We start from the raw sequence: 19,490 nt of genomic DNA, 5'->3' as shown, positions 1-19,490 counted from the left end.
CTCAAAAAATTAAAAGTAGAATTACTGTATGATCCAGCAATTCCACTTCTGGGTATACACCCAAAAGTACTGAACACAGGGACACGAACAGAGAGACCCACATTCTTAGCAGCATTATTCACAATAGCCAAAAGATGGAAGCAACGCAAGTGCTCATTGACAGACAAGTGGTTGAACAAAATATGATGTATACATACAACAGAATGTTACTCAGCCTTTAAAAAGGAAGGAAATTTTTATTCATGCTATAACATGGATGAATCTTGAGAACATTATGCTAAGTGAAATATGGCAGTCACACAAAAAAAAGAATACTGTATGATTCCACTTATGTGTTACCTAGAGTAGTCAAATTCATAGAGACAGAAAATAGAAGAGTGGTTTAGGGGTTGCGGGAAGAGGGTGCGTTATTATAAATGGGTAGTTTCAGTTTTCCAAGATGAAGAGTTCTCTGGAGATGAATGGTAGTGACAGCTGCGTGAAAATGTGAATATATTTAACACCACCTAACACTTTTAAATGATTAAAATGGTAAATTTTATGTGTATTTTATCACAATTTAAAAATAAATAAGTAAATAAGGGGGGAGAGAAACTTTTTATAAAATTAAGCGTTCATTTTTTTTCCTAATTAAAAATGAAGATCAATTTTCATTCTACTTGTTTCCAAATAATACTGTAGGAAAATAACCTACCGTCTCTGCTCCAAGAGTCTGCAAGCCAGTATAAGTTCTGTCCAGCTATTGAAAGACAGAAGAGTATTAAGTTTCACTATGCTTACTTATAAAGCTTAGGATACAGTCTTATCTAAAACCCCTTTCACTGCAAGTCTTCATATCATAGGCTCTACTTTTTCATAACATATAAATTCATCATGTCAATAAAAACCCTCAATTTTCTGAGAGAAAAACTGAGTAAAATAAATAAAAACAACCTCAGACATATAGGTAGTTATTATAAAAACAGGCTATAAAAATATACATGCAGTGTGATGACACAATTATATACTTAGGGTATATTTACTAAGCACTTGTGCAAAAAATGAATGAAAATTTAGGCAATATAGGCAATACTAATAACTACCAGTATATTAACTTCATGGATGATTTATTTTAGAGGAGAGAAAGGAGTATAAATTGAGGGAATGTCAAAAATATAAATAAAAAAGTTTACAATTACATACAAAGAGGTTAGGTTCTTATTCTTATACTTTAATTTATATTTAAAATTAAAATTTAAAAAAAGGATTTGTGGCAGCTTACCATATAAATCTTATACAGGAAGATCAATAGGTAAAAATGGTTAAGTTGGGTAGAAAGGAAAGAAAAGGAAAGGAGAGATGGGGGAAAAAATGAAGCCAGGGATAGGTTAGTAAATAGAAAATTCTAAAGGCTTGCAAGAAGTAGATTTCAGTCTGGCTGAGTTCCTTAGCAGGGAACACAGAGAAGACAACTCAGTCATGAGACCTAGTGTTCATAATAGAAAAGGCAATAGAGGGTAGATTTATAGTAGCACCATGGAACACATCTGGAGTTTTAAACCTTCGCCAACAGGTTGACTGTTAAAAAGATACGAGCAATTTTAAGGCTACATCCATTCTGCATATTCTCCAGAGCACAGATATAATAGTCTCTGTAATCTGCACTGGCCGATGTTTTATTCTTGGGACCACATTTTGAGAGAGACACTGATAAAACAGAACTATTATCAAAATGACAAGAGAAACTGGAAAGAAAGCACAGCATACAAGAAACGTTACAAGAACAGGTTTTGGCTGAGGAAGAAATGATTTAAGGAGAGACACAAACATTATCATTAAACATTTTTAGAGTTCTTACAAAAGAAAACAAAGTCCTGTTCTGTACTATTCCAGAAATCAAACTAGGATAAATGAGATCAAGGTTAGAAGGGGGGGCGGGGGAGAAACGGGTAACAGTTTTAGGTAAATTTATGAAAGAAGCTTCTAAAAGTTTATTTACTAAATGGATAAATGGATTGTTTTGGGAATTACTGTGCTCCAGTGATGGTTGAGGAGAGGTTAGATGACTACCTGTCAGGGATGCAGATATGTAAATTTCATCCCAGAAACTTTAAATTTTATTGAACTCTTAACACTTAGAGCATTTAGTATATAATGTAATTATTACAGTATCAAATATAGATTGTTATGTACTACAGAATTTCAGAATACAGAGGGATTGCTATGGACTTTAATAGCCAGGAAAAGCTACATAGGAACGTGAAGAATGGAAAGAATACACACAGACATTCGAGGAGGGAAGAGCATAAAAGACTTAAGAGCTGGCCTAAGGCATTTCTGGGACATGAACAGACTGACCTGGCGGGAGTAGGAAGTTCATGCAGGGGATTAGTGTGAGATAATTTAGGGCAAAGTATGTCAAGTCAAAATGTGAAGAGCCTGGAATAGTAGGCAGGGGAGTCTGAACCTGAATAACAGGAATTCAATCAAAGCTTGTCAGAGAGGAACAACATAATGGTTCTCCTGTTTTAGGAAGACTAATCTGATGGCGGTGTACAGAATGGACTGAGGGAAAAAAGACAGATTGGCATTAAAGAAGCTAATCAGGAGACAGAGTATAAGAATAGCCTAGTAAGAGTGGAAAGGGCGAAGGGTAGTCTAAAAGAAAAATTAATGGTCTGCAAGTGAACAAATGTTTAGAACACAGAGGGAAAAATCAAAGATGGTTCTGAGAGTTACCAAAGAAATTGCAGGAAAAATGATACTCCAGAATAAATAAAGATCAGTGGTCACAACAGAGGTGCTTAAGTTCTCAAGGCCAATCAACATGTAATATATAGTAAAACTAAGGAAAATCTGGTAAGAAATACTTTAAAAACTGTCTCAATCATTCACCAGGAACTCTAAGGACAATAAAATATGTATAAAAACTATGTAAACAATTCCCTTTATTTTAGGGATTAGGGTTGGGCCCAGTGCAATATAAGATGGTATGTACAGTGCTTAAAATAAGTTAAGAGGAAAGCAAAACTATTTCAGACCTTCCTCTAAGTAAGTGGGAACATATCCTGCCCCTCCGAACCAAGTGGCTATATGTTCTGTATTTGGTTTCAGTTCTTCTCTGAGGTTATAAGGCAATCTTGTTTTACAGTAATCTCTAGAAAATAACTTAAACATGAAGTTAAGTAGTGCTGTTTACCAACAATGGAGGACAAATCTCAGGCGGCCTTAAGGTTGAAACGGGTACATTTGTGGAACAAAGGGAACAAAACAGGAATTATGAAAATGTACTCAGATTCACTTGGGGGCAATTAATGAGAATAATGTGGTAAATCACAAAGTAAGGGCATTTGGGGAGAAGTTCAATATTAGGATTATATTTTATGGAGAGAAAATGTACATGAGGTTACAACAGAGAGGGATGTGGGGCACTTTAAAAAAATGGTCTGTCTTCCAACTATGAAAGTTAAATGTTTATTATATAAAACTGGAAAAGAAAAACACACACATGCACACACAGAAAAAAGGGGCAGGAGAAACCTCCCACAATGTCATTACTTCAATTACTCCAACTTTTTAGGGTATTTCTTTTGTGTTTTTCCCACCTATTTAAAATCTTGGTTGACCTCATACTATATACATAGTTTTATACTCTATGCTTTTCATTTACTAAAATGGTAGTTTTTCCCATGTATAAAAAACACTTTTTAAAATAAAATTTTTAATGGTTACATAATAAACCATGTGGATATATCAGTTAAGGATTTCAAAAGTATTACAACCTTCCACAGTACTTAATATTTCCTAAAATATGTTCACTTCTATCTTTATCCTTAAAAGATAAATAGACAAGGCTTATTATTTGTGCCTCTTTTTACAGAAAATTAAAATGTAAAGAGTAAAATACAGATTAAAAAGAAAAAGATTTCATTTACTTGTTAGCCCCAGGTAGCACAGTACAAGTGAGCTCTGATCAGAGATTCAAGTCTTCTGATTATCTGACCAGTTCATCTTTTTAAAGAATATACATTCTGCTGTAAAGTGACCCCTTCCCCAACCTTCAGAAGGCAAGTGTTGTAGCAGTAAGCAAAACACACTCAAAAAGATTTATCCTGCTCCCACTATCCGTGGCCACTTCTCTCAGAGGGCTAACCCACCACTTTAAGTGGAGGTGAACAAAGATACTTCAGGGCTTCCCTGGTGGCACAGTGGTTGAGAGTCCACCTGCCGATGCAGGGGACACGGGTTCGTGCCCTGGTCCAGGAATCCCACGTGCCGCGGAGCGGCTAGGCCCGTGAGCCATGGCTGCTGAACCTGTGTGTCCGGAGCCTGTGCTCCGCAACGGGAGGCCACAACGGTGAGAGGCCCGTGTACCACACAAAAAAAAGATACTTCATTTCTGGGGAGCAATGTTTTGTTACAATACCTTCAGATTATGTATGATATCTATCCGCTTGTTCTGGCTGTCCTTAAAGTGTACTTGAACTCTGACAGGAAACTCACCCCAGCCTCTTCTGGTCAAGTGAAAAGGAGGCTCTCTAGGGAAAAGCAGATATTAATGTATTAGTCCATGTTCACTCTCTCATTCTAGAAAGAATAGTTTTCCCATAATGGCTAAGTTAGAACTTCACATGTTTCTAATAATTATTTAGATTTCCTCACTTGATGCTAAATCAATACGCTGAATTTTGCTAAAATGCTAAATCATAAAAAATTCAACTCAAACCTACATTAAGCTTTCAACTACTGAATACTTAGAGCTAAGACACTTATACCATACAATCCAATGGCATTATTTTCCCAGACAGGGAACTAAGGTGATTTGATGGATGTCGCAGTATTAAAGCCAGAATCCTTGATTGCTACTTGATAGACATAGGCTGGGAGGTATGTTCCCTACCCCAAGACAATCATTTATTCCTCCACTCTGGCAAAAACAAAATAAATCATGAATGCTCAATCTGAAAGTGACAATTTATTTGAAACTATCTACTAAGAAGACTTAAATTATATATGACTTTATATAATTTTAGTGAATAGAGAGGAATGTGTGTGAATGCTAATTGGACTAGAGAATTTTCAGCAGTCAAAATGTAATTTGTGAAGAGAATAAAAAGGAAGATTGATGAGAAAAAGACTGGCATGCTGTTGATAATTGGTGTTGGGTACGTGAGGATTCAATATACTCTACTTTGTACTGGGTGGGCCAAAAGGTACGTTCATTTTTTTCAGTAAGATGGCTCCTAGTAGCACTTAGTTGTCTTTAACTTCATTTGAAACAATTTTGTTAGACTGTATGATGACAGCTGTCATATCAGCGTGCGTTTAAAAAAGAACTTATCAAAATGGGTGAATTTTTGTGTAGCCATTTTAATATTGAAGATGGAAGAAAAAAGCAACATTTTTAGCATATTATGCTTTACTATTTCAAGAAAGATAAAAATGCAACTGAAATGCAAAAAAAGATTTGTGCAGTGTATGGAGAAGGTGCTATGACTGATCAAAATGTGTCAAAAGTGGTTTGCAAAAGTTTTACGCTGGAGATTTCTCGCTGGACGATGCTCCACGGTTGCGTAGACCAGTTGAAGTTGACAGGAATCAAATCGAGACATTAATTGAGAACAACCAATGTTATACCACGTGGGAGACAGCCAACATACTCAAAATATCCAAATCAAGCATTGAAAATCATTTGCACCAGCTAGGTTATGTTAATCGCTTTGATGTTTGGGTTCCACATAAGCAAAAAAACCTCTTGACCATATATTTCCCCATGCGATTCTCTACTGAAACATAATGAAAACAGTCTGTTTTTAAAACAAATTGTGACGGGCGATGAAAAGTGGATACTGTACAGTAATGTGGAATGGAAGCTTTGCCTGTGGGGCAAGTGAAATGAACCACCACCAACCACACCAAAGGCCGGTCTTCATCCAAAGAAGGTGATGTTGTGCACATGGCTGGACTAGAAGGGAGTCCTCTATTATGAGCACCTTCTGGAAAACAAAACGATTATTTCCAACAAGTACTGCTCACAATTAGACCAACTGAAAGCAGCACTCGACCAAAAGCGTCCGGAATTAGTCAAAAGAAAATGCATAACCTTCTTCCATCAGGATACCACAGGACCGCATGTTTCTTTGATGACCAGGCAAAAACTGTTACAGCTTGCCTGGGAAGTTCTGATTCATCTGCTGTATTCACGAGACATTGCACCTTTGGATTTCCATTTACTTCAGTCTTTACAGAATTCTCTTAAATGGAAAAAATTTCAATTCCCTGTAAGACTGTAAAAGGCACCTAGAACAGTTCTTTGCTCAAAAACATAAAAAGTTTTGGAAAGATGGAATTATGAAGTTGCCTGAAAACTGGCAGAAGGTAGTGGAACAAAACGGTGAATCCACTGTTCAATAATGTTCTTGGTGAAAATGAAAAATGTGTCTTTTATTTTTACTTAAAAACCAAAGGACCTTTTTAGCCAACCCAATATATGTCTGGAATTTTCCAGAATAAAAAGTTTAAAAATTTAATTGAGACCTTCATGTACTCAAGAATAATATGGTTTAAGTTAATGGAGGAAAGAGAGAATGCTTTAAAATTAAAGTGTTCATTATGAATCAATGGCTTGGAATTCCTATAATGAGAGAGAATGCCAAGATTGCAGGGAGAAAGGAACTTTCAGTGGGATGTGCTTTTGGAAAACTAAGGAGGGACATGAATTCAGTAAGGGCAGCGTCCAAGAACACAACCTGAGAGGAGTCTAGGAACAGATATGAATCATCAGGCACAAAACCAGAGGCTACCAGGAGAGCCCAAAGCAGGAAAAATCCCTGAGTGTGAGAGAAGCCTGGAAAGTAGAGGAAGCAACAGCTGTATTATAAACTAGAGAAAAGAAAGCAAAGAAACACAGTGCCCTGGATGGAAGGAACCAGCTGAGTTAGTAAGAGAAGTAGCCATGATGTCAGCATAGGTTCAGACAGCAATAAAGACAGGCTTGGGGTCAAATGAGAATGCTGACTTGAGACAGCAGCTTGAAAAGGAATCCAAAGCCAGAGATACAGTGGGGCCTACAGACATGGTGGACTTAAGAAGAATAATTAAGGGAAATTCTATTGATGACAAGTTTAGTCATTTAAATTCCAGTAAAGCTAAGTGGAAGGCCCAAATTCACTTTGCAATATTCGTCAATCTCATGGTTTGTATGCTGAATTTCTCTTACAAAGGATATAGTAAATCAGCTGTGCTCCTCAGTTTGTGTACATAGGCTAAACTCTAGTGAATGGACAGGAAGGACTGCTGCCAGGGAAGATAGAAGACAGACAAATCAGGAAAAAGGAACAATGCTTTTTAACAGGAAATTCCTCCCTAACCGTATTTTTGGAAACAAAAAAGAAATCCAAGACCTACCAATAGATAAGACAGCTACAGAAATGTTATACTTCAAAAGACATATGTATTTCACACAAAAAGGGGACTGCTTCCCCTAAATAGACTTCTATATTTCTAGATTCCTCATAGAGGGTGAAATGTATCAATAACCAAGAAGACAACCCACAGAATACTAGGCTTTAAAAAACTAGGCTTTAAAATGTCCTAAAAATACAGAATGAAGCACAATTCCTCGCCCAAATAATTCAAATGGGCAACCAGTCTTTTAGGATCACTTCTAGTGACCCAGAATTCATTACTTTAGTAACACTCTGTATCACATTTCTAAAGAGTTCTGTTATAAAAATATTTCATCTTCCTCCTGCATGTTACTTCTAGTATGCCTTCTACAATCACAAATTCCTCCTCCACATGACCTTCAAAAAACTAAAACATTCCACTAAGTTCTCTTCTTTTCAGGGTAAACACATTCTGTTCCTTATAACAGCCGCAGAAGCAAACACTTATATTGTTTACTATGATCCTACCACTGTTCTAAGCCCTTTATATCTATTAACTTATCTAATTTTTAAATCACAATATGAGATATCCCCTCTGAGACACAGTGAGGCTAAATAACTAGCCCAAGGTCATGCAGCAAATAAGTAGTGGATCTGAGATTTAAACTCCAGGGCCCATGCTTATTTTTTTTAATGATACAAATGTTTTGAAGAGGCTCACTAGGACATTCCCTTGGGGGCTGAGCACACTCTAGTCTCTCATGCACCAAGGGCAGGAATATTCTACTGACACAGTAACCAAGTGTTCTTCATCTCTGCTAACCCTGTATCAAGTCCTGAGCCTGGCATACACTTAGTGACTATCTTGTGCCTAAAAGCAAAGTTTACAGTCACAGCTTTTAAGAAGTTGGCTAAGGAATAACTGAACCAAATGGAAAACAGATGGTCTACAGGAACAGAATCTACTTATGCTCTTCATCAGGTAATGTGCTCTGACGAGCAGATTCAGAGTGCACGATGAAAATACATGTGCTTTGGTCCAGAGATAAAGATTATCCCCAAGTTTCAAGGCAGCTGAAAAGATCTCGCCTACTCATCACGTTCCTTTAGATACCTGACACAAGAACCACCTTAAAAGCCTTGTAAAGAACACAGATTTACAATTAAATCTACGACACATGCTAATGTTCTGTCCTACCTGAAATTTAAAGTTCAGCTCTAAGAAGAATATTTTAAGAATACAGACAGGGCTTCCCTGGTGGCGCAGTGGTTGAGAGTCCGCCTGCTGATGCAGGGGACACGGGTTCGTGCCCCGGTCCGGGAGGATCCCACATGCCGCGGAGCAGCTGGGCCCGTGAGCTATGGCCGCTGAGCCTGCGCGTCCGGAGCCTGTGCTCCGCAACGGGAGAGGCCACAGCAGTGAGAGGCCCGCGTACCGCCAAAATAAAAAGAATACAGACAAACCAGAGTGTGTCAGAGAATATAACCTGGATGGCAGAGGAACAAAAAACAAAGTCACACGAATGACAACTGAAATGTGGATATTTGGCTTGGAGGAGAATAGAAGAGACCTACCAGTTGCTTTCAAAATATTTGAACAGCTACATGGAAAAGGGACTACACTGATTCTGTGTGGTGTTACAAAACTAACGGATGGAAAGTGTACTGTTTAGAAGTTAAAGGAAGTTAGGTCTCTGCTCAATATAATTAAAAACTTCCAAACAAACACAGCCACCTACAAATGGAATAGCTCACATCATGAATTCAATAATTCACTCAACAAGAAATGACATTTACTACATGCTGGACACTGTGCTAGATAGATCACAGGGAGAGAAAGAATTAAGAAAAGGTCCCAAACATCGAGAAGTTCTAAATCTACTAAGGGAGACATACATGTAAATTAATAAGTGTAATAATAAACTTATATACATTACTTGCTATAAAAACACAGAGATGTGGTTGATCATTAACAAATTATTTCTCAGGAGTTTTAAACACCAGAAGCACACAAGCAAGGATCTCTTTTAAAATACTATTTAAAAATCATAACCCAGTAGTTAATAAAGTATGGGAAAGTATGCTCTTGGGAAAGGTATGTAGTAATGGTGCAATTCACAAGCTGTGAAAAACTAACTGGTCAGATATACCACCACAGCCAGTTATGCAATACTGTCAGAGTGGCATGGACTAGACAGAAAATAATTGTCAGAGGCTATTTCCATGATGTGAAGCCTCATAAATTTCAGAAAACAAAGTTCATTTACTATTAACAGAAGATACTACAGATGTATAAGATGAGAAAGAAATTTGAAGAGGAGCTATATGTATGATCTTTTCCTTGGATTTCCTCAGACCGTTACAATACAACCTGATAAGTGTGATTTGCCACCTTTACCGGCAGATTAGTAAAGATTTCTTAATAAATACAACTTCATATATTACTGCATGATATATTCTAAAACTTAAAGGAACTCAGTGTGTTTCACAAATTCCAATTCCTGGGATGAGAACTGAGAAATAAAATATGCATTGATTTGCATCATTAAGTATTTAGGGTTTTATGTAATGAGTTTTTAATCCCATTTTTGATAAATCAGATGTTTATCATCAATACAAAATATGATTAATACATTTTAACTGATTCACATGCTTTATATCAAATAAAATGTTTTCCTAAAACAGTATATTTGTTGCTGTTTTTACTATATAAAGGAATTTCTTGCTGGTCTGGACATTAAAACATATATATATATGTGTGTATATATATATATATATATATTTTTTTTTTTTTTTTTTTGGTACGCGGGCCTCTCACTGTTGTGGCCTCTCTCATTGCAGAGCATAGGCTCCAGACGCGCAGGCTCAGCGGCCATGGCTCACGGGCCCAACCGCTCTACGGCAATGTGGGATCTTCCCAGACTGGGGCACAAACCCGTGTCCCCTACATCGGCAGGCAGACTCTCAACCACTGCATCACCAGGGAAGCCCCCATATATTCTTTTTATTATTTATATTTTTATAGACAAAGTACTTTTTAAACTCATCTACTATTTCTTACCAAACTCACTAAAATATGTGTATTAAAATACTGGACTTATCTGGAGTCAGTATATCTAAACTCAGAAAATACTGTTACTCTGTAAGCTATCTTAAACTATAAAATATTGTTACTATCCCAAGAATTCAAGTAAACAATCATTTACTGTATTTTAACCCCTGTAAGAAAGTAGAGCAAAGAAGGATTCACTGAGAAAGTAACTTGAGTTATGTCTTGAAGCATAAACAGCAGACCTTAAGAAAGACAGTGTGTGCATGTACATATGCATATGTGCATGTGTGTGTAAGTGAAGAAGACAGACAATAGGAAGATGGTATTCCTAGCAAAGAAAACAAGTCTAGGTCACCAGTGGAATTCCAGGTGAGGCTAGATGAGCTGTATCGGGTATTTCTGAAAGATTTCATGAATCAGGTATAGACTGAAACAAAATCACAGACAAGGCCTTCTCAATACTAATGTTTGAGAGCCTAAGAATGTAACTGCTCCTCTATCAAACTCTACCATTAGAAAAAAACAGACTATCAACACTTTTCTGAGGTTCTATCCAGTGAAATATGTCAAGAAAATACAGGAAGTTTTATAAACATTAAAAGAAAAAAATCTTGTTTACACTCATTGATTCTCCAGGATAGACAAGACAAAAAGATTCAATATCATAAAAAGTGTGAAAATTAATCACTAATTCAATGCAATTTCAATCCATAACTTGACAGAGATTCTAAACTAATCTGGAACAACATATATACTCAAGAATGACCAAGACAAAAACTGTAGAATAATAATCATCAGGGGAACATACTCTACCGGACATCAGAATATACTATACAGCAAAACAATTAAAATAGTATAGGGACATCCCTGGTGGCACAGTGGTTAAGAACCGCCTGCCAATGCAGGGGACACAGGTTTCAGCCCTGGTCCGGGAAGATCCCACATGCCGCAGAGCAACTAAGCCCATGCGTCACAACTACTAGCCTGCGCTCTAGAGCCCACGAGCCACCACTACTGAGCCCCCACGCCTAGAGCCCATGCTCCGCGACAAGAGAAGCCACCGCAATGAGAAGCCCACACACCGTACCACAATGAAGAGTGGTCCCAGCTCACCACAACTAGAGAAAGCCCGCACACGGCAACAAAGACCCAACACAGCCAAAAATAAATTAATTAATTAATTTTAAAAAATAGTATAATACTAGTACAGGAATCAAAATCACTAATGGAATCTAGCATCAGATCCATGTTTACGCCAGAATTTAGTGTGTATTAAAGGACAGATCAGCTGGTAACTGATAAATGCATAACTAGCCATATGAAGAAGATAAATGTTCTGTATTAGCTACAAAAAAATCTCATTTCCAGGTATTTGACTTTCTGACCAACAACTCCTATCTTCTGACTCCATTCCTTTGACCCCCACAGAGATTTCCATTTCTTGCCCACACCAGTTTGCACTACCCATCACTGCTCTTATGTAATCTCCTTCTCTCCTTACTCAGCTTAGATTCTATGGTATATCACTACCATAACCTTATTATTAAAGTGAGGTTATCAATGAACTGGGAGACCAGGGTTTTGGACGAATTGTCTATCTGCATGTCAAAGCTCTTAAGAATGAGGGCAAGAGTACTGCTAGAGGGACTTCCCTGGTGGCGCAGTGCTTAAGAATCCGTCTGTCAATGCAGGGGACACAGGATCAAGCCCTGGTCCAGGAAGATCCCACATGCTGCGGAGCAGCTAAGCCCGTGCGCCACAACTACTGAGCCTGCACTCTACAGCCCGCGAGCCACAACTACTGAAGACCACATGCCACAGCTACTGAAGCCCATGCGTCTAGAGCCTGTGCTCCACAAGAGAAGCCACCGCAATGAGAAGCCTGCGCACTGCAATGAAGAGTAGCCCCACTCACCGCAACTAGAGAAAGCCCGTGAGCAGCAACGAAGACCCAACGCAGCCAAAAATAAATAAAATAAATATTTAAAAAAAAAAAAGAGCACTGCTAGACAGAAAATCAGTACACCAGGTGCTAAAACTGTTTTTGAAAGAGAGGATTGACTGGGAAATCAGTAGATGCCTGCGACAAGGAGGAGCAGCAGACCTTACAAAGCTTCTAAAGAGCTGAGGTTTTTAGAGAGAAAAAGGGAAAAGGTGGTCTAGAAGCCACAAATATGAGCAAGAAAGACATGCACCCCATTTTTAGACCCAATGGTACATGCTGTGTGAGAGAAAAAAACAGCTGCCACTTGAAAGTTTTCTTGGGAGAAGTGGTGTTCTCAGGAGATAGCCATGTTTTTACTTAAGAGTCAGGAGTGGAGGGAATGTTCTGAAGAAAGCTGAGGATACAGGAGATTTCACTGATAAAGACCCACAACCACTTCCACAATACAATCATATAATGAATATATATGTGATATGTAACATCACATAAAGATGTAAAGAATACACCTAAATGAAACAAATTTCAGAACTATATATATATTATCATTCCATCTTTGTGAAATAATGACAACAAAGAACCTCAACAACTATACTAGGTTTATATATACAGGAAAAATATCATTAAGGGTTACTTCTGAGAAGGTGAGATCATGGAGAACTTTCAACATTAAATATTTCTGTAATTTCAGAAACTTTATTTAATTCTATTATATTCTGATAATCATAAAAAACAGTAACGTTGTATCTATATAAACAAGTTAAGCTATTTCCAGGAGAGGAGAATCAGCTAATATAATTCATATGGTAACAACCTGACAGAAGGGGATGGTACCTGTTCAGAGAGACAGAAATCTGCAAGACAGAACCACAGCTAAAACTATACTGTGACTAAAAGCCGAAGCTGAGTAAATTATTAATGACACAAGAATTTCAAGGGAGTGTTCTCAAGTTAAATCACTTTCCTTCCACTTCAGTGTATCTGTACTTCTCAGGTTTAATAACTCAAGTGTGCTCACCTAACTTCCACAAGGTCATTTGGTTTATAGCTGGGATGAAGAAAGAACCAAACTTTCTTGACAAAATGATTAATGCTGGGTTCTCTACGAGACCCTCGGACATATACCATCCACTTGTGGGTTGATTGGTCGTTTTCTTCTCTCTTATCAGGAGGTATGTACCTAGAGTAGAGAAAAAAAAAAAACTACTCGAATTCTTTTTTCCTAACAAACCAATTAACTACTACTTAAAACAAGATTAAAAATCAATTACAAGACGAAAATAGGAAAATTTACATATATGTGAAGATTAAGCAACATGCTACTTACCAACAAATAGGTGAAAAAAAAATCAAAAGAGAAATCAAAAAACATCTTGAGACAACTGAAAATGGAAATAAAGCACACCAAAACCTAAGTGATGCAGCAAAAACAGTTCTAAGAAAGAAGTTTACAGTGATAAATGCCTACATTAAGAAAAAAGAAAGACTTCATATACACAATCTAACTTTACACTGTAAGGAACTAGAAAGAAAAAAACAGACTAAGCCCAAAGTTAGTAGAAGGAAGGAAATAACCAAGGTCAGAGTGGAAATAAATTGAGACCAAAAACACAGTAGAAAAGATCAAAGAAACTAAGAGCTGGTTTTTTGAAAAGATAAATAAAATAGACAAAAACCTTTACCCAGACTTACCAAGAAAAGGGGGGGGTAATAAATAAATAAAATTATAAATGAAAGTGGAGATGTTACAACTCATACTACACAAATACAAAGGATCATAAGAGACGGAGAACAATTAAACACCAACGAACCAGACAACTTAGAAGTAGTGAATAAATCCTAAAAATACACAGCTCACCCAGACTGAATAGTGAAGAAATAGAAAATCTGAACAGAACAATTACTAATAAGGAGACTGAATTCATAAAAACCTCCCAAAAAAGTACATTCCAGGACCAGATGGCTTTAAAGGGTGAATTCTACCAAACATTTAAAGAATTGGTACCAATCCGATTGAATTAGTAAAAACCTCCCAAAAAAGTACATTCCAGGACCAGATGGCTTTAAAGGGTAAATTCTACCAAACATTTAAAGAATTGGTACCAATCCTCAATCTCTTCCAAAAAACAGAAGGGGAGGGAACACTCAACAAACTTTTTTTTTTTTTTTTTTTTTTTGTGGTAGGCGGGCCTCTCACTGTTGGGGCCTCTCCCGTTGCGGAGCACAGGCTCCGGACGCGCAGGCTCAGTGGCCATGGCTCACGGGCCTAGCCGCTCCGCAGCATGTGGGATCTTCCCAGACCGGCGCACGAACCTGTGTCCCCTGCATCGGCAGGCGGACTCTCAACTGCTGCGCCACCAGGGAAGCCCAACAAACTCATTTAACAAAGCCAAAATTACCCTGATATCAAAGCCAAATAAGGATACTACATGGAAATTACAAGCCAGTATCCCTGATAAAAGTAGATGCAAAATTCTTCAACAAAACATTAGTAAACAGAATTCAACAGTACATTGACACATTACTGACCTGAGAGGTAATAATGCGTCTTTTGTTACCCGAGCGTTATTGATTGGAGACGTATCAATAGAGTGTGATACAATTAACATCACAGTGTGAAGTTGTTACAGCTTAAAATTGATCAAGGGTTCATTATACAACTTATGACTGTCATTATCACTCACATTTTGCTCTGTTAGGTTTTTGTCCCAATCTTGTGTATATTATAAATGCAAGTTTATTACCATAAAATTTTCAAAAATGACGCATCACAAATTTTGAGTGAAGAAGAATTTTTCGGTGAATTTTATACAGATACTTTCTCTGACTGTCCCAGCAACATATACACTAGTGCCTCAGAAGATGACAGTTCTTCAGAATATAGTTCTGATTCAGATGATGTGAATTATTAGACCAACAAAAAGACAAAAAACCTTAGTGATTGATTCTGATACGGAAAGTGAAAATGAAACTCACGGTGCTGGAGAATGCTCCTTTGCTTCTACGGAAGAGTGGATTGAAGACAACACTTCACGAAAATTAGAAGACTTTACAGGTGTATCAGGTGTAACTACTGAATGTAATAACCCGCAAAGTGTTAGTGAAATAACAGAATTAATTTTTGGTAACGACTTTTTCAAGTTGGTCGGTTCTCAAACAAACCTGTATTACCAACAGAATGAAAAATCATATAGAAAGTATGATAAGGGGCTTCCCTGGTGGCGCAGTGGTTGAGAGTCCACCTGCTGATGCAGGGGACATGGGTTCGTGTCCCGGTCCGGGAGGATCCCACATGCCGTGGAGCGGCTGGGCCCGTGAGCCATGGCCGCTGAGCCTGCGCATCCAGAGCCTGTGCTCCGCAACAGGAGAGGCCACAACAGTGAGGGGCCACGTACACAAAATAAATAAATAAAAAGTATGATAAGGCTTTAAAATGGACTGATGTAACCAATAGTGACATGAAGAAGTTTCTTGGATTAATAATTTTGATGGGGGCTTCCCTGGTGGCACAGTGGTTGAGAGTCCACCTGCCAATGCAGGGGACACAGGTTCATGCCCCGGTCCGCGAAGATCCCACATGCCACGGAGCGGCTGGGCCTGTGAGTCATGGCCGCTAAGCCTGTGTGTCCGTAGCCTGTGCTCCGTAACGGGAGAGGCCCCAACAGTGAGAGGCTCGCGTGCCGCAAAAAAAAATAAAATAAAATAAAAATAATTTTGATGGGACAATTAAGAAAGTCACACTGGAAAGAATACTGGTTGACTGATCCCGAAACACCAATCTTTCCAAAGATTATGACGAGAAGGTTTGAACCAATAATGGTATTTATTCACTTTACCGATAACTCAGAAACTCCACTTGCTACAGACAGAATTTCAAAAACCTCTTTTGGATTATTTTCTACCAAAATTTCAATCGATCTATATACCCAAACAAGAGCTATCACTTGAGGAGGCAATGATAAAGTGGAGGGGACAACTCAGATTCAAAACCTATAATCCAAAAAAAAAGAAAACAAAACCTATAATCCCAGAGAACTTACAAAATATGGAATTTTGGTCAGGATGGTGAGTGAAAGTGAAACCGGATATATAGGCAACTTTGAGATTTACACGGGTGAAGGAAAGAAACTGCAAGAAACAATATTATTGGTCCTACAACCTTATCTCGGTTCATGGCACCATATTTACCAAGACAATTATTACAACAGTGTGTCCACATCTGAAATATTGTTGAAGAATAAAACCGGAGTCTGTGGGACTATAAGAGAGAATCGTGGTCTACCAAACCAATTAAAGGAGAAATCTAAAAATCTACAGAGGGGAGAAATGACATTCTTATGGAAAGGAGAAGTGACTCTTCTTCTATGGAAAGACAAGAGGCTAGTCCTCATGGTGACAACTATTCATGACACCTCCACAGCAACTACAGGAAAAGAAGATGGAGGACTGGCCATCAGATAACTAAGCCCACCTGTATATTAGAGTATAATAAATACATGAAGGGAGTTGATCGATCCAATCAATATCTGGCAAACTTCAATATCCTCCGGAGAACTCGAAAATGGTATAAGAAAGTAGGTTTATATTTGAGTAATTGCAGTTTTATTCAATGTGTTTAAAATTTATTGCAGCCTTAATGCACAGAATAAAGTGACTTACAAGCAATTTTTGTTAGCAGTAGCTAGAGAATGGGGAATTGACCATTCTGGTAATACAGCGGTAGTCCCACACCTGGTCCTTCTTGTGGCGTTTCTAGAACAGTGCGCCGCAAAGATCCACCTTGTCAACTATCAGGTAAAATAAAAGAATATATTCTAGAGGAAATAATACCCACAGGACCAAAAAAAAAATGCCACCAGAAAGTGTAGAGTCTGCTATTCCAGGGGAAAGTGCATTGAAACATGGTATATTTGTAATAGATGTTCTGTTCCCCTGCACAGAGGTGCCTGCTATACTGCCTATCACACTCTAACGAAATATCAGAATGCTTTAGTAAGACATGTACAAAGTTTCAAATAAATACATTAAGTGCAAAAAACGTTGCTGATATTTACTCAAACGCAGGCGTTTCAATATTCACTTACATAACAAACCATCAGCCACAGGTGTTAGTTTCTGCAAAAATCCCCTGGTCAATAATGTGTTAAAAGTATCAACAACATGATCAAGTGGGATTTATTCCAGGCATGCAATGATGGTTTGACATCCACAAATCAACCAATGCAACACACCACATTAATAAAATGAAGGCTAAAAATCATATGATCATCTCAATAGATGCAGAAAAAGCATTTAACAAAATTCAATACCCATTCATGATAAAAACTCTCAACAAACTGGGTATAGAGGAAGCATAATTCAGCATAATAAAGGTCACATATGACAAGCCTACAGCTAACATCATATTCAATGGTGAACGCTGGAAGCTTTTCCTCTAAGATCAGGAACAAGACAAGGATGTCCACTCTTGCCACGTCTTTCTACACAGTACTGTAAGTCCCAGCCAGAGCAATTAGACAAGAAAAAGAAATAAAAGGCAACCAAACTGGAAAGGAAGAAGTAAAATGGTCTCTATTTGCACACAACATAATATCATATAGAAAAACCTAAAGATTCCACCACAAAACTGTTAAAACTAATAAATGAATTCAGTAAAGTTACAGGATATAAAATCAACATAAAAAATCAGTTGTGTTTCTATACACTAACAACAAACTATCAGAAAGAGAAATTAAGACAATAATTTCATTTACAAGAGCATCAAATACAACAACATACTTAGCAATAAATTTAACCAAAGAGGTAAAAGACCTGTACACTGAAAACTATAAGACAATGATGAAAGAAACTGAACAAGGCACAAATAAATATATATTCTGTGCTCATGTATTGGAAGAATTAATAGTTAAGATGTTCATACTATCCAAAGCAATTTAGATTCAATACAATCCCTATAAAATTCCAATGGCATTTTTCACAGAAATAGAAAAACAATCCTAAAATCTGTATGGAACCAGAGAAGATTCTGAATACCCAGAGCAGTCTTGAGAAAGAAGAACAAAGCTGCAGGCATCATCACACTTCCTGATTTCAAAGTATATTACAAAGCTGCAGTAATCAAAAGTGTTGTTTTGGCATAAAAACACATAAATCAATGAAACAGAATAGAGAGGCCAGAAATAAACCCACACTTACTGGTCAATTAGTTTCTGACAAAGGAGATAAGATATACAATGGGGGAAGGATAGTTTCTTCAATAAATGGTATTGGGAAAACTGTAAAGCCATATGCAAAAGAATGAAACTGAACCTCTATCCACACCACACACAAAAATAAACTCAAAACGGATTAACAAGTTAAATTTAAGACCTGAAACCATAAAACTCCTAAAAGAAAGTATAAGGGGGTAAGCTTTTTGATATTGGTCTGGGCAATGATTTTTTGGATTTGACACCAAAAACAGAGGCAACAAAAGCAAGAATAAACAAGTGGAACTACAACAAACTAAAAAGCTTTTGCACAGGATAGGAAACCACCAACAAAATGAAAAGGCAACGTATGGAATGGGAAAAAACATTTGCAAATCATAAACCTGATAAAGGGTTAATATTCAAAACATATGAGGAACTCACATAATAGTAAAAAAAACAAAACAAAAACCTGACTTGGAAATAGGCAGAGGAAGTAAATATTTTTCCAAGGAAGACGTACAAATGGTCAAAAGGCACATGAAAAGGTGATCAACATCACTAATCATCAGGCAAATGCAAATCAAAACCACAATGAGTTATCATCTCACATCTGTTAGAATGGCTATCATCAAAAATATAAGAGATAACAAGTGTTGGTGAGAATATGGAGAAAAGGGAACCCTTATACACTGTTGGTGGGAATGTAAATGCAGCCACTATGGAAAACAGTATGGAGGGTCCACAAAAAATTAAAAACTACCCCATTTCTGTGTATATAGGCAAAGACAATAAAAAAGGATATCAAAGAGATATCTGTACTCCCATGTTCACTGCAGCATTATTTACAATAGCTAAGACAAGGAAACAAGTGTCTGTCAAGAGATGAATGGATATACACTATAAAGCTACAGTTATCAAAACAGTATGCTACTGACATA

The 19,490-nt window shown here is 37.4% G+C and overlaps 1 protein-coding gene across 11 annotated transcripts in view; it reads right to left on the bottom strand.

The window, feature by feature from the left end:
• Positions 1-19,490, bottom strand: part of YEATS2 (YEATS domain containing 2) — a 109,526-nt gene that overhangs the window by 46,542 nt on the left and 43,494 nt on the right. For 10 of the 11 annotated variants that reach the window (XM_067738209.1, XM_067738207.1, XM_067738208.1 and 7 more), the window contains 3 exons: positions 13,380-13,541; positions 4,406-4,517; positions 695-739 (listed from right to left, as the gene is read on the bottom strand). In XM_067738209.1, the coding sequence (XP_067594310.1) occupies positions 695-739; positions 4,406-4,517; positions 13,380-13,541 (319 nt within the window). The remainder of the gene's footprint in view (positions 1-694; positions 740-4,405; positions 4,518-13,379; positions 13,542-19,490) is intronic. The other variant, XM_067738216.1, reaches the window with a different exon arrangement.

The sequence above is a fragment of the Pseudorca crassidens genome, chromosome 5 (genome assembly GCF_039906515.1).
Source record: "Pseudorca crassidens isolate mPseCra1 chromosome 5, mPseCra1.hap1, whole genome shotgun sequence".
Taxonomy (NCBI): Eukaryota; Metazoa; Chordata; class Mammalia; order Artiodactyla; family Delphinidae; genus Pseudorca; species Pseudorca crassidens.
The sequence above is the reverse complement of the archived record's forward strand: the minus strand, read 5'-3'. Positions and strand labels throughout refer to the sequence as shown.